Consider the following 16,170-nt stretch of genomic DNA (forward strand, 5'->3'; position numbering starts at 1 on the left):
TATGTTGAAATCTAACACCCAAGATGATGTTATTAGGAGGTAGGGCCTCTGGGAGGTGGTTAGGTCATGAGGCTGGAATTATCATGAATGAGATTAGTGCCCTTATAAAAGCCACCGAGCAAGCGCCCTGTCCCTTCCACCGTGTGAGGCTACAACAAGAAGTCAGCAGTCTGCACCCAGAAGAGTGTTCTCACCAAAACCCGCCCATGATGGCACCTTGAGCTTGGATCTCCAGCTTCTAGAACAATAGATTTCTGCTGTTTATGAGCCACCTGGTCCTATGGTATTCTGTTACAGCCGCCAGAACAGACTAAGCAAGCAAGCAAGAAGCCACTGAGTCCTTCTGCAACCCTAACCTTGGGGATGACCTCCCATCACTTTTGCTATATTCTATTTGTTAGAAGTGAATCACTAAGTTCGGCCCACACTCAGGGGTTGGGAAGCAATGGGAGTCATCTGAGAACCTGCCTACCTCACAGACATGCCATCGAAGGCAGTGCTTTGCAATCTAATCCTGGTGAAGGACCAGCTTGCTTTTTCCCCCCAATCTGTCGTAGGTCAGTACTTTTGTAAAATAAAATTCATTTCTAAAAATGTAACAACGGCATAAGAAAGCAAACCCACTGGTCATGTGTTGGAGGTTGCACAATGTCAAACTGCTGTAAAAATTTCTAAGCACTCTCGAGTCTATTATTGCCCACCTCATCTAAACCAGAGACAGTTTGTGGACTGGCAGCAGTCTTGGACCATCCTTTGAGTGGCACTGATTTAAGGACTTGAATAAATGTAGGTGACTTTTCGAGGCTTTTACAAGACAATGGTTTGCACTTTCCACTTGGCTATTCCTGGATGGAGGGATTCTAGAAATTTTTAAAAACCTAGGTACAAATCATTCCTCCTAATCGCATCACTCTCTGCAAACCTACAGTTGGGATCTCTTGTAATTAAAGTCAAGAGTGTGTGGGATTGATTCTGAGTCTCCTGTTTAAGATTTTACTGCAGAGCCCCTATGTGCTCTCCTCTTCACCAGTCTGTAAGCTAGACTTAAGACACTTCTGAATGAAGCAGTCTGACAAATACGATTATCTAAGCACATTTTTAAAGATGAGGGGTCACCCCCCTTCCCAACTAATGCTACAAAGAAAATGTGAATGTCCTTCCTGATGCTAGTCTATTATTCCGATCCCTCAAAAATACTTCTCAAGTCTAAATTCCTCAATTCAACTGAAAAAAAAATACATTTTGAGCACCAACTCTTGTGTGCAAGATTCTGGAAGATGTGACTTTGAAGAAACACCATCTCTCTTCTCACCTGGTTTATAGCACTTCCTGTACTGTCATGGACATCTCAATATTTTGGCATGTGAGTACGTTTTTTCTCTTGTTTCTGAGTGTGTTACACATCTCTATCTAATCTCCCTAATGAAATCATAAAACCACCAAGCAAAAGCATCCATTTCATATCCTTCAGTCTTTAGCACAGGGTCAGGCGATTTAGTAGGTGCTCGGTAAAAACCCGAGTTCAGTGGACGTGAACCGAACCTAGAACCCGAATTCCCCACCCAGGGACTAAGTGCTGTGAACAAGGCTTTGGTCCCAAACATCACTAACCTGGCGAGCATCTCTCTTCTAGCCTCTTTGCCACCCCCTAACCCATCCTTCAGGGCTTAAAGCAGAAGCAACTTTAAGAAGTCTGCTTCTGCCCCCCTGGCTTTCAGAAAAATGAAATCTCCTGTGAACTTTTCACACTAGGCCCAGAAGAGAGAAGCAGGTAGAGAAAGGGGCCTCTAAAAACAAGTCTTTCTTGCTCAACTCCTTACACAACTGCTAGCCCTCAGTCGGTCACCTCCTCCTTCTCCCTCCCCCATCTGAGGAAGGGAGTGAGGGTTAGTAAAAGCTACTTTTGCAAGGCCCAATGCTGGGCCCAATGTGGGCACAGAAGGGAGCCAAACAGGTTTGGTTTTGTTTTGTTTTTTTGTCCTCAAGAATTTACAATGCGCAAATGAAACCAGTCCTCAACTACAATACCATGTGCAATGTGCCAAGTGTTGTAATATTGGCATATGGAGAAAAACGCTGTGGGAGAACATATGGGGTAAGAGATTAATTCCAAATGGTGAAAATTCAGGGGATATATCTTTGGGGTTAAGCCTTGGAGGATGGGTAACATAAATAATGAGTAATACTCAAAAAACGTTACCTATACCAAGTGTTATGGTGGTGGTTTAGTTGCATCTCATTGGGGGTTCACAACAGGTCTGCTGGGGATGTGCTATTATCAGTCCCACTTTACAGCGAGGAAACTGACGCACAGAGTAATCTGTCCAAGATCCAGGCTAGTAAGAAGTGGAGTGGAGGATTTGAACTCATACAGGGTAATTCTAGAGCTGGTGTTCTTAACCCTTATTTAACAAGCAAAGGAGACCAGAAGGGAAGGCCTAGCAGCGTGCAAAGGGTCCCCAGGGAACAGTGAGGGGTTGTGATGCTGGAGCACAGGACCTGGAGGTGTGAGGTGGGGGTGTGTGTGTGGGGGGAGGAACAAAGGTTTAGGTAGAGTGCTGTTTGATCTCAACGGCAGCTGTGGAATCTATACGTCAAACTCTGGGCTTTACATAGAATATTTCATCGGACTTAACCACGTTCCTATTGGACAGGTACCATTATCCCCATTTTACAGATTAGAGAACTGAGGTACAGAGAAGTTAAGTAACTTCCTGGCTGATCATGGGGCTGGGATATGAAACCAAGGGTTGGACTCCTGGACTCACTGTGCCAGCCAGTGTTCTCACGTGGGTGGTGGCCCTTTGTATGCTGCTCAGTGCTTCTACTTTTCCCTTAGTCTACACATCCTGTCGCTTCCCAGCCACCTTTACTCCTGACCCCCTATTCCCACCCCGCGCTTTCAGCGGCAGTCACCCAGCCCACCAGCACTGAAACAGGGTCACCTCGGGCACAGAACAAACTCTACTCCCAGAAAGCCTTGCGTTTCCCCCAATAAAGGGCTTTTGAGCTGGGGAGCCCCGCCCCTTGCATGCCCCTCCCACGGTCGCGAGCCCTGGGAGGCCGTGGGCGTGTCCCCGGCGGCTGCGCCCGCGGCTCGGGGCGGGGCCTAGTTGGGGGCGGGGCCTCGTCGCAGCGCAGGGCTGCCGGGCTGCCGGGCGGCCGGGCGGGTTGACTCTCTTTGCAGGTGGCTCCTCTTCCGCCTCTCCTGACCCCCAGGCGCCGTGCCGGCTGCCCAGGCAGCGCCTTTGTGCCCAGCGCCGAGAGCCCGCGACGGCCGCTGCGCGCCCGGGTCCATTGTTTCGCTTCTCCGTCTCTTCCGGGCAGGTGCCCGCGGCGCGCGGGGCCCGCACGTGCCAAAGCGGCAGCAGGAGGGCAGGGACCCGCGGGCGCCGGCAGGGGCGTCCCGGGCGCGCGATGAAGTACCAGAAGCCTTGGTGGTCGGACGGTGGCGGCCTCCTGCACCTCACCATCCTGCTGAGCTTGGCGGGGCTCCGCCTGGACCTGGACCTCTACCTGCTGCTCCCGCCACCCACCCTGCTCTGGGATGAGCTGCTGCTTGCCGGCGGCCCCACGAGCTCCGCCTACGCGCTCAGCCCCTTCCCGGCCTCGGGAGGGTGGGGGCACGCGGACCAGCTGCACCCCAAAGGCCGCGAGTCGGACCCCGCGGCGGAGCCCGAGGGCCGGCTGCTTCGGGAGGTGCGCGCGCTGGGAGTCCCCTTCATCCCCCGCACCCGAGTGGATGCGTGGCTGGTGCACAGCGTGGCGGCCGGGGACGCCGACGGGGCCCACGGGCTGCTAGGCGCCGCCGCCTCCTCCGCCGGAGGAGTGGGCGCCAGCGTGGACGACAGCAGCCCGGCTGAGCCGGGGGATGGCGGGGACCCCCGCGCAGCTACAAGTAGCCCCTTGGCCGCCGGGGAAGAGGAGAAGGCACCGGCAGAACCGACGGCTCAGGTGCTGGACGCCGGCGGCCGCGGGAACCAGGTAAGGAGAGCGGGGACGCGAGCGCTGTGCTGGGGAAGCTGGCCAGGAGCCCTGCGGGCTTGTGCCGGACCCAGGGAGGGAGCATACCCGCTCTGCTTCCACCCTCAGCCCCTGGGTGTTTGCAGTTTCGGGACCACGCTCGCCGCCTCTTTTTTTTTTTTTTTTTTTTTTTTTTTTTTTTTTAAAGATTTTATTTATTTATTTGACAGAGATAGAGACAGCCAGTGAGAGAGGGAACACAAGCAGGGGGAGTGGGAGAGGAAGAAGCAGGCTCACAGCAGAGGAGCCTGATGTGGGGCTCGATCCCATAACGCCGGGATCACGCCCTGAGCTGAAGGCAGACGCTTAACCGCTGTGCCACCCAGGCGCCCCCGCCGCCTCTTTTTGTGAATGCAAACGAAAGCTGTTAGTGCGGTCACTATGGCTTTTAGGTGTTAAAGAAGTAGGTGAGATCATCCGTTTGGTTGTAGAGGATCCCTTTCCTGTGTTTGATGGCCGTCAAGAGTAGTTCGGGGCTGCGGAGGGGAGAAGCGATGCTGGTAATTTTCTAGCCTATGGTCTTCGTTCAGTACCTCGTGTACACGGAAATGTCTTTTTCTGGAACCAGAGGATCCAAAAGAGGCCTTAGCCACCGGGAGGATGCTTTTCTCTTAAGAACCCATGCTCCCGGTCTAACGTGATGGCCCCTGCCCAGATTTTAACCCGGTTGCAGTTCGTTTTTGCTGCTTACTGTGGATTAAGGAGCCGTGGTCAGTGTTCCGTTCCAGGCCAGTTGGCACACGGTCCCGCAGTGACCTAACCATCCCCGGCGCCTAACGACCCTCCTCCCTTTTGGAACATGTGTAACTTTTTTTTTTTTTTTTTTAAGATTTTATTTGAGAGAGAGAGCACGAGCGGGGAGCAGGGGCAGAGGGAGGGGGAGAAAGACAAGTAGAGTCCCCGCTGAGCTCGGAGCCCAACCCCACCGAATCCCAGGACCAGGAGACCATGACCTGAGCCCAAGTCAGTCATTTAACCGACTGAGCCATCCAGGCGCCCCATGTGTAACTTCTTATAAGCATAAAGAAAGCAGGTACCCTGACGGTCACCTAATGACTTAACAAGTGCCCTTTGGTTTATGGTTTCAAATCCTTCGGTTTAACATCCTTTTGAAAGGACGTTCACCAGGATCGACTGATGGAGTATCTGTGTGGTGCTCCCGCCGGCTCTCGGAGTCTGAAGACACTTATTACCAGTTTTCACATAACTGACTTACCCAGCCTTCCTTCAAAGGGACCTTTTTAATTACCTGTTGGCCCAAACCTTAGTGTTAGCAGTCGGTATCGATCAACAGGTGTTCCTTGGATGTTGTTTTTGCGGAGTGCGATCTTATGCAAAATGGGATCTGGAGCTGGACAGGTTTGTTTGCTGCTCTCCCGAATGCCCTGTTTGTGTAGGCAGTTGCCAGACGAGCTTCTCCACCCTCTCCCGGAGGGGTCATTGTGCAGTAGTGCTTGTGATTCACTGTTATGCAGATCTGATCCCTTCCTCTTCCTGAGGCCGGAACTCATGCCACGGGGCTTACTGATAGTCTTGGTGGGCTTCGGGCCCCAACGGAAAGTGGCAGTTTCTTCCCCCTCACTCATCCAGTCTCGACTGTCATGAATCCCCTGCCTCCCAGGGAGTGGTGCGTGCCGCGCTACAACATTTCCTGACTTTAACTGGGCTGCGTGTGTGTGAGTGTGAAACCCAGTGCCCCGTGCTGTAGCAGATGGCACCCTCCCCTCCCCCGCTGAATGCCACCCACCTTGTGCAGCACACCAGCGCCTGGAGGGAGGTGAAGCTGTTCGCTCTGGGAGGACTTCCTTCCCCTGCTCAGCATTACCTATTTGGGCTGGCAAACCTGCTTTGGGGGAAGCTCCGGGGGCCAAGGACCAGCCACACCTCCATGGAGGGTTGAGCCCGGCTTTCCTAGGGGGGAGGATGAAGTTCATACGGAGCCAGTCTCCTGGAGTTGCCTTGCGCAGCTCGCATGTGTGGGCCTGCTGGACCTCCATAGCTGCTGGGCTGCCCTGGATAGGCTCATTCTGGCCACGATCCGCTGTGGAACACCTTACAGTTTTCACAGCCAATTCACCTTTATTGGGAATGCCTTTTAAAAACAAACAAACAAAAAAAAACATAAGGAGCTTCTGTCTGGTTGTAAGTTTGTATGTATTTGGTAATACTTTTTCCTTTCTTTTTTTTTTTTTTTTTACATCAGCTTGAGAGGTAGGCAGGCGGGGCTTCCTTCTATCCAATTTGTACTAAGGGAAAATAGAGGCCCAGCGAGGTTAGGGGACTTGCCTAAAGCCACACAGTTAATTGGTGCTAGAAGTGGAACCGGACACAACCTGAGCTTCCTGACTCCCGTGCTAGCACGTGAATTAAGCACCTGTGCTGTACCCAGGTTCTCCGAACCAGCATGCAGCTGGCATGGGGTGAGGCCCCCCCACTCCCCACCTCAGCACCATTGCTCTCCAGGGCTGGATGGACTTTTTAAAAGCAGGTTGTGCCATCCGTAATACCGAGCTTACAGTGTGAAACCTTGACTCTGGGGGAAAACAGCACCAGGGTTTGCAGTCAGCAGACCTGGGTTTAGGGCTATCACTTAACGAACGTCAGGTGGGAGAGTGATGCTTATTTTACGGTTTGTGGGAATTAAATGGGAAAAGCCTGTGTGAAGTGCCAGCCCAGTGCCTGGAATGTAATCGCCGGTCTTTCGCCTCCATTCTCCGGCCACCCTCCTTAACCTGCCCCCACTCACTCTGTTCGCCTTTGTCTTGTTTATGAGTCTGCCCCTGTAGTTTGCTTGCTAAGGGGGTGTGGTGTGTTGCAGCCTGATGGCCTGGTTTTGAATCCCAGCATTACCACTTACAGCTCTGTGACCTTGGGCCAGTTTCTTCACCTGTCTCCACTTCAGTTTCCTCACCTGCACAATAGGAATCATCCAGGTGCCGCCACATAGAGTTGTGAGGATTCATTCATTCCACATCAGAGGCTTAGAAAGGTGCCGGTCACATCTTAAGCACTTAATAAAAGTTAGCTACTGTTAACTTCGAAAAGAGGGACTGCTTTGTCCTACAGGAACATTAGTTGTGTTTGTTTCTAAATAGATAATTCCGGTGGCTTATATTTGAGCTGTAGGAGATTCTTCTGGTTGTATGGGATAACTTCCCATAATTTTTGTACATGTGCAAAAATGTGTTGGAGTGGGGGATTTTCCAGGTATCAGAAGAGGTACTGCTTTGCTTTCACTTCTTGGTGGGGCCAAGCATTATCTGAAAACAGAATCCGGAATTCCCCAGGGCAGACCTGCTTCCCCTCAAAACCACAGCCATTCACTCACAGCCAATGCTGCACGCGTTTTCAGAGGAACGCTCGGGCGAAACAAGGACTTGAACGGTTTTTGCAGATTTGAACGCGTGAGCATATTTGAAGATGCGCGACTGCCTGTAGCCAGCACCGGCAGTTTGGAGAGCAGAGCAGTCCCCACCTGGAAGCTGAGAGGCTTGTAGTCATCTTGATGCTGGTCTCAAGCCCCAGACCGAGGACCCTGTGCCGGGGGAGGGGTCCAGCAGGACTCGTGGGGTGGACCGGGTTTCTTCAGGTCACAGGAAGAATCTGATACAATCAGTGCTTCTAAGAGTAAAGGAAGAGGAAGAAGCTCCTTGATTGTTAAAATGTGTTTCAAAAGCAAAGTTAATCCCTTGGTGCCTGGGCAATTGGAGATGGGGGAAATTTCAAACACTTGCTTTTAACTCACAACTGTGATAGAGATCGTCTTAGACCTTCCCAAGACTCAGTATAACGAAGTTTCCGAGGAGGCTCTTTGCTTACTTAAGGACTCAGTAAAAATTCACCCGTGGTTCTATGGGGAAGGACGGCATAGGTCATTCCCTGGATTAGGGTCCTAGGGCTACAGTAATAAAGTCCCGCCCGCTGGGTGGCTTAAACAGCAGAACTTTACTGTCTCCAGTTCTGGAGGTGAAAAGTTGGAAATCAAGGCTTGGTTTCTTCTGAGGCTGGGAGGGAGACTGTTCCAGGCCTCTCTCCTAACTTCTGGTCGTATGCTGGCAATCTCTGGCGACCCTTGGTCCCTCCTTCACTCCCTCATTTTAGTTTTAAGTAATCTCCACACACAACGTGGGGCTTGAACTCCCAGCCCCAAGGTCAAGACCCTTGGTTTCCACTGTGCCTCCCCAGCCCCAACTTTCATTTTCACAAGGCATTCTCCCTGTGTGCTCATCTGTATCCAAATTTCCCCTTTTATAAGGACACCAGTCAGGCTGGATTAGGGCCCACCCTACTCATCTTAATTACATCTGCAGTGACCCAATTTCCAAATAAAATCACATTCTTAGGTACTGAGGGTTATGGCTTCCACATGTGTACTTCGAGGGACACAAGTCAATCCATTACACAGTCATTGTGCCCCTTTTCCTGGCAACTCTTGGGGTGTTTAGCTTGCTTGGCAAGTAGGCTGCAACGATTTCTGGAAGCAGCTGGTCCAAGTGTGGGATCATTTGCTGCAGGATTTGGTGTTTGCTCATGAGCAAACCTGGGTTTGCTTTTTTTTTTTTTTTTTTTTTTTTTTTTTTTTTTTTGCTGACTTCATGTGCAGTTCACCCCAAGGAGCCTTACTTCAAACTTTTTCCAGTCAGTCCTTCACCTCCGTTTGTTATTTACAGAAATATCCCCTCTGCAGTGTCCCTTGTATCATTTGGCTGCTCTCCACTTTCCCTGCTTCTCAGCTCAGAAATCCGAGTGCAGGGCCCAGGCCCCGACTCCAGGGCAGGCTGGGCTGGTGGTCAAGTGTGCGTGGCACCGGGGTCAGACCAACTGGGGTTGCTGCGGATCTGGGCTCCAGTGCGGACGGGTTGTATGATCTGGGGCACACTTCTTGACCTCTCTGTGCCTTGGTTCCCTTAGCTGTGAAGTGGGATGGTAAGAGTATCTTAGGGAGTCGTCGTGAGGATGAAATGAGATCATCCAAGTTCGCGTTGGTACATAGTAAGCCCTCAGCAATGTCAGCGACTGCTGTTCATTCAGCTGGGGCTGTAACGCCCTTCCCCGGCTTATTCCTGTTCTTTCTCTCACCAGGTACGGGTTTCCAAAGCTCAAGTGCGTCTCTTCACTTCCATTTGGGGAGCCTCCACCAGCTCATTACCTACCTGCCAGTTCGAGATTTTGTCACTCGAGGCTCCGCATTTGGCTGGTGTGACCTAACTCCCTAGCTGCCCTCACTGAGCTCATCTCCCACCAACTGTAGCCTACTTCCCACCAAACTTTCTCCCTTCCTTCCCCACACAGCCCTGTGCTTTCCTGCGCCTGCCTCTCTCTTACCTTTGCCCAGAATGCGTCCTTTCATTCCTTCCAAGTCTTTTATTGTTAAATTCTCCCACTCAACTCAGCCATCATCACCTCATCTACCAGCATTTCCTGTTCTTTCCTCCGAGCCCTGTCGCACTGTGTACTGTTTTAGTCTGTGGGCCTTGCTTGCTCTGCCTGGAACTGGCAGGGTCTGGAGCGTGGAAACTGGGTCTTTGTTTTACCCTGGGGGTAGCAGCAGAGGCAGGGTTAAGAGCAGACGGCCGCCCAGCCAGCCTCTGCGGAGCACTGCCCATCTACCCCCTGCATGGGCCTTGCAGAGCTGCCAGGAGACCGTGAGCTTGCATGTGTCTCGGGTCATTCAAGGCTAGAGCCCCCACTAGAAAGTAGGTCAGATCTGAAATCCTGATAGGCCGTCTGACCATTTAATGCCAGTTCGAGTGGATGGGGGCCATGGGAAACTGACTTGCACGTTGGCATTGTCATTAATCAGGTGGTGAAACTTAGGATTGCCTCAAGTTTTATAGCAAGTTAGTGACCTTACCCAGAATAGAACAAGTCACCCTTCTCAAGCACTGAGTGACCCATACCTCCCACCCACTAGGGAACTTCAAACTTGTGAAGACACACTTCCCCATTTGTGGCAGCCTTTCGGTACGAAAAAGTTACTCTCAAAAATCTAGTTAAGGATCTGTGAGAATAATCAGATACGCGCCAGGCCGCGGAAGCTGGCCGCGCTCAGGCACAGCCCTGGCTTCGTTCTTGCTGAGCTGTGGTAGCCGTGGGCGGAGGACGGACAGTGGCAGAGGAGCAAGGCACGGCCTTTTGGGGTTGGAGAGAACTGGGTTCGCATCAGCGTCAGGGCTCTTCAGAGAACAGAACCAGTATAATCAGTGTACGTGACTGTATGCACACGTGCGCGTCCCTGTGTCAGATCGGCTTCTCCTGGCTGGTGCGATCGCGGAGGGGGAGCTGGGGACGCTGGGTGGGCAGGGCGCTGATGCCGCAGGCTTGAGGTGGGATTTCTAACTCAGTGAAACTTGTGTTTTGCTCTTAAGGTCCTTTCGCTGGTTGGATGGGGGGCTCACTCCGATCACCCAGATCGTCTCTCACGGGAAGTCACTTGCTTGACTGTAGCTTTTCACTGCTCGTACCGAGTAATGTCCTCGCAGGACACCTCGGTTAGCGTCGAGCCGCGTGACCGAGCGCAGTAGCCTAGCCTCTCTGACACACGGACCCAGCCTGAGGGAGGCCAGCGCCAGCTCTTCTGGGCCACCTCCGCAAGCCTTGGTGTCCTAACTGGAGGAGGAGGATATTAAACTGTTTCTGGGAGAGTTCTTGGGGGGGGTTACGTAACGCCTAGGTCAGAGGGCTAGTACCGGTCCCAGCGTGTTCCTAGACGTGTAACCGAATCTGCTCTGATTGCCCTGGAGCTGGGCTTCACATCTCCATGGAACCGGCGTCCTCTGGAGGACAGTATCAGACGGCTAGGTCATGCTGGGACCTGCTTTGGTGTGAAAAGAGGAACCCTTCTGTCCATGAGGGGGAAGTCATGCTGGAAACGGTTGAGTGGATTGGGGATGTTCCGTGCTGAGAAGATGAGACCGAGGGAACAACACCAGGGGCAACTCAAATAATTGAAGAACTGTTATGTAAGGGAGGCCTTGGAATTGTGGAGGCAGACCCTGAACCTGAAGGCTCATCTAAAGGAAGATTTTTTTTTTTTTTTTTTTAGGTAGGCTGTATGCCTAGTGTGGGGCTTGAACTCACAACCCTGAGATTAAGAGTTGCACGCTCTAAGGAGCAAGCCAGTCAAGCACTCCTTTCTTTCCCTTTCTTAAGAGCAGAGTTTCTCGGGGCGCCTGGTGGCTCAGTCGGTTAACCGTCTGCCTTCTGCTCAGGTCATGATCCCAGGGTCCTGGGATCGAGCCCCACGTCCGGCTGCCTGCTCCACGGAGAGCCTGCTTCACCCTCTGCCCCTCCCCCTGCCTATGTTCTCTCCCTTGCTCTTTCTCCCTCTCAAATAAATAAAATCTTAAATAAAAGAGCCGAGTTTCTCCAAGGGTGATCCAGTGAGTGCATCAGTTACTAAGTTGCTTGTTAAATGCAGATTTGGGGGCCCACCCCTGACTGGCTGAACTAGAGCCTTTTGGGTGGGGCCTGGGAATCTGCAGTTTACCAGACCTCCCGGTGATCCTTGCACCAGCCCAAGCTTGACCTCAGCCATAGTGTTCCTCTCCTGTGGCCTCCCAGTGTCCCGCAACCCCCGAATGGAAGAGGGGTGCCTGGCCGAAAGCCTGTCCTTCCATGAATTTAAAGCCCAGAACAGGGGCGCCTGGGTGGCACAGCGGTTAAGCGTCTGCCTTCGGCTCAGGGCGTGATCCCAGCGTTCTGGGATCGAGCCCCACATCAGGCTCCTCTGCTTATGAGCCTGCTTCTTCCTCTCCCACTCCCCTTGCTTGTGTTCCCTCTCTCACTGGCTGTCTCTGTCTCTGTCGAATAAATAAATAAAATCTTTAAAAAAAAAAAAAAAAATAAAGCCCAGAACAGCCAAAGGCCTGGGCAGCAGGGCCAGGGCTAGTGGCCTGGTTTACACCAGGTGTTTTCAAGCTGAAGCCGCATCTCTCCAGTTCCCTGCTGGAAGATGGGGAACTAGCTTGCCGAAAAACTAATAATGAATGCAGAACTACAACTGACCCTTGAACAATCGGGTTAGGGGTGCTGACTCCACACACAGATGAAAATCCACGTCGAACTTTTGACTCCCCCAAAACTTAACTACTAATAGCCTGCCGATAACAGGAAGAGTTGATGGCACATGTATGCTATGTGTATTACATTCTGGGTCCTTCCAGTAAAGGAAGCTAGAGGAAATACGTTTACAGTACAGGACTGTAAAAAATCCACGTATAAGTGGACATGGCACAGTTCAAACCTGTGTTGTTCAAGGGTCAACGGTAGCTTGCCTAGAAATGCAGTTTGAAGCTCTTGCTTAAGTTTTTTTTTTTTTTAAGATTTTATTTATTTGATAGAGAAGCAGTGGGAGTGGGAGAGGGAGAAGCAGGCTTCTCGCTGAGCAGGGAGCCTGATGCGGGGCTCGATCCCAGAACGCTGGGATCATGACCTGAGCCGAAGGCAGACGCTTAACAACTTAGCCACCCAGGCGCCCCTGTTGCTTAAGTTCTAAAACAGGCAAAGCCAAGGTAGAAATATCATCGGAACAGGAGAGGACTTTCTGGGCAGGTAAAAATGTTCTGTGCCAAGTGGAGATGTGAGCTAAACGGGCGCCTCCATTGATCAGAATTGTGCAGCTAAGGTTTATGCATCCCTGCCTGTGTAAATCCCGCCTAAAAACCATGATGGACTAGTTCTGCGGGGGGCAGGAGGGGCACTGATGATAGAAGCATGGCGGCATGCTGATAGTTGCTGAAACTGGGTGATGGGTACACGGAGGGTTTACTGTAGTCTGTTTTCTGCTTATTTTATGTGTTTGGAAATGTTCAATAGTAAAGAAAATACAAAAACATCATACGTGTTGAGGCCTACCTGGCCTGCCTTGCCTGCCCAGGTAAGCCACCGTAAAATAAATGAATCATAAATTAATTTCTACTGCCTACATCCCCTCTCTCTGGGCCACTTGGCATGAGAAACAGCACCTTTTAAAATCCGAGCCAGTGAGTGGGCGTTGGTGGCCTGGGTGTGGAGGCTCCTGGTTAGAAGCACTGCGTGTTTTTATACTGGACTTCAAGCGGGCAGTCGCATGGAAGGACTTACCCTGCGGGGCATCCCTGCCAATTGTTGGGCTGCCTCCCTGCCGCCTCCAGGGGCTTCAGACGTGAGTTCAGCCTAGAGCGCATGTTACGGAAAATTCCCAAGCGTGTATTACCAGTGGAGAGAATGGGACCCCGGGAAATAGGACGCCCAGGCTCTGCCGTCCAGCTTTAACAGGCACAGTTCCCGGCCAGTCTCCTTTTGTTCATAACAGCCCCCACCCTACTTATTTTGAAACCAATCCCGGACATCATTTCTTAGGGTTCTTGCACCAGCTCTTTGCAGGGACTTAGCAAAGAGAAGAGCAGAGCGCAGCTGTGTCCTGGTCTTACTCTCCCCGCTACCTTCATTGACTCGGAAAAACTTCTGTAACGATTTCCGTATATATCCCTAACACAGAAGGACTCTTCTTTTATTTTTTATTTTTTAAGATTTTATTTTTATTTATTCGACAGAGATAGAGACAGTCAGCGAGAGAGGGAACACAAGCAGGGGGAGTGGGAGAGGAAGAAGCAGGCTCATAGCGGAGGAGCCTGATGTGGGGCTCGATCCCATAACGCTGGGATCACGCCCTGAGCCGAAGGCAGATGCTTAACCGCTGTGCCACCCAGGCGCCCCTAGAAGGACTCTTCAAAACATAACCGAGGATAACCGTTAACACCCCTAAAGCAGAATCCGTCCTCTTTCTTCGATGTGTGCACATTTGCAGGCAGTATTCAAGTTGCCCCGGACACTCCGTGAGCAGTCTTGGCACCGCTGGGCTGTCAGCAGACGGGATCCACACCTCGCCCCGCCGCCCACCACGTGTGCCTGGGCAGGTGACGCTCACACGGCCGGGGGTCCACCCTCCCCAGCACCAGACTTCTTTTCGGGGCTGCGCAGTGCGAAGCAGGTGGGCGCCTGGCGGGGTCCTGGCAGGAAGCAGAATTCCCCCTCGATGGCTCCCGTGAAAGGACTCTGTGAATGACTTCTTACAGGAGCAGATGGGGTGTTAGAGCATCCAGAGACCAAGCATGGGGCGGGGGAGGCTTGAAAGTGTTACCAGAGCGGGGTGAGGAGGGTGTGGCCATCGAAGATGAAGGGGGAGAAATGCCCCCGCCTCTCCTTTGTTCTTCCTCCAGTCTCCCGCTTCTGCTGCCCACTGGTGAGCCCAGCAGGAAGCTGGCCTGCTCCGAGCCCCAGAGCTCGCAGGGGACAGCTTCTGCGGGCACGCCGAGATCCCGAGCGACAAACCAGAGCTAGTAGGGTGGCTGAGAGCCAGCTACGAAGGGCAGATGCCTGCAGCGGAATCCTGGTTCTGTCACTTCAAAGCTCCGTGACTTAGGGCAAGTTGCTTAACCTCTCTGTGCCTCTGCTTCCTCCTCTGTGGCGGGAGGGGACAACAGTACCTGTCTCACAGGGACGCTGAGCAAGTTCCGTGAGCTCATGCAGGAGGTGCCTGGCCCACAGCGAGTGCTCAATAAATGTGAGCTATAATTATTATCAACTGCTATTAAAAACCACCCGGGCCAAATAGGACACAGCCTCTCTTTATCTGGCTCCTTGTTTCTCTCTAGAGCTGATGACTCCAGCTTGCCTCCAGCTTAGAGACCGGCCTCACAGTTCCTTGGCCTTTACCCCTCTCCCTCTGATGTCATCCTTCTCGTAGGCACCACATTGTTCTTTGTCTTTGAAGGTTCATCCAGCCCTAAAGGTCAAAGCAGGTCTCAGTCGTCCCTCCCCCAGAAGCATAAATGAAAGGCCCAGTTAAGCCAGCTGAGACTGTTCACAAAGACCTTTTTCAGGGTCAAGCTCTGCATCGCAGTATTCAGGTCCCAATACATTATAAAAAGTACCGGCTTGGAGATCGTGTTGCCAGTTATCAGGAACTTCAGAGAAAATTTAGCAGAAAGAGAAAAGCCCCGCCTTGCTCCTCTCGCCCCTTCCCACCACCTCCGCTGACTCAGACAACTCGCGTGCAAGCCTCTGCTCCTCAGTGCTGGTGGAGGCGAATCTCAGCTGGAGGACCGCGTTCCTAATGTCCAGCCCATCAGCAAAGAAGAGATCCGAATAATTGTAATTTTAGATAGAACAGGATGAGTGTCATAAGAGAAAGATCCAGAAGCCATGGTATTTGAGAGACAGGAGAACCGAGTTTTAGCTGAGGGGCCCAGAATGGCATGGTTCTGGACCTGTGCAGGGGAAGAGACGAGTCACCTCTCAGCAGAGAGGGCTGTGGTGGGGAGGACCTTTCTAGCACGTGCCCGTTCAGTCCAAGTCACTGGATTCTTAGCTGTGATTATTTTTTTTTTAAGATTTTATTTATTTATTTGACAGAGAGAGAGCCAGCAAGAGAGGGAACACAGCAGGAGGAGTGGGAGAGGAAGATGCAGGCTCATAGCAGAGGAGCCTGACGTGGGGCTCGAACCCATAACGCTGGGATCACGCCCTGAGCCGAAGGCAGACACTTAACCGCTGTGCCACCCAGGCACCCCCTTAGCTGTGGTTATTAAGCTCCACAAGGCACAAGTTTATGATGGCTTCCTATGGCAAGCATGGAAACTTCCTTTCCTTTTTTTTTTTTTTTTTTTTTTGAGTCCCAACCCCACAAAAGTAAAAATCACCTACACACAAATAAAAAGTAAGTTAATGATGGGTTTGACTGACCCATTCTTTAAATTCAGAGCATGGACCATAAATCTCCAGTATGTACAACAGTACTTATAAAACACATATACTCGGTATCTCAGCACCATGTCACTAAGTTGAGAAAGACGGGAAGAGAAGAGAGCAAAGATAATTATTGGTACCAGGGCCTCTGTTGCTTTCTCTTGACGTTCTGATTGAGTGGAGTTAGTCATTAATTGCCACTCTTCAGAATCAAAAAGTAGAAAGGAGTAGTAATTAGTATAACATCTTAAATGTATAAAGTGCTTTTTCTCAACTAATTCCTTAAAATGTGAGTTAGAAAATACCCTTTCACTTCAACAGACAAGGAAACAGAGGGTCAAAGTGGCCCAAGGTCATTCAGCCAATAGGAGTAGGAGGGGCCTTTTTACTCTCAGCCCTGTTTGGATCTGAGCCCTC

At 51.6% G+C, this 16,170-nt stretch overlaps 1 protein-coding gene across 1 annotated transcript in view; it reads left to right on the plus strand.

Moving 5' to 3' along the window:
• Positions 1 to 3,146: 3,146 nt before the first annotated feature.
• Positions 3,147 to 16,170, plus strand: part of NFE2L3 (nuclear factor, erythroid 2 like 3) — a 34,215-nt gene continuing 21,191 nt past the window's right edge. The window contains exon 1 of the mRNA XM_002912878.4: positions 3,147 to 3,984. Coding sequence (XP_002912924.2) covers positions 3,418 to 3,984 — 567 coding nt within the window. The 5' untranslated portion in view covers positions 3,147 to 3,417. The remainder of the gene's footprint in view (positions 3,985 to 16,170) is intronic.

The sequence above is a fragment of the Ailuropoda melanoleuca genome, chromosome 1, assembly GCF_002007445.2.
Source record: "Ailuropoda melanoleuca isolate Jingjing chromosome 1, ASM200744v2, whole genome shotgun sequence".
In the NCBI taxonomy this organism is placed as follows: domain Eukaryota; kingdom Metazoa; phylum Chordata; class Mammalia; order Carnivora; family Ursidae; genus Ailuropoda; species Ailuropoda melanoleuca.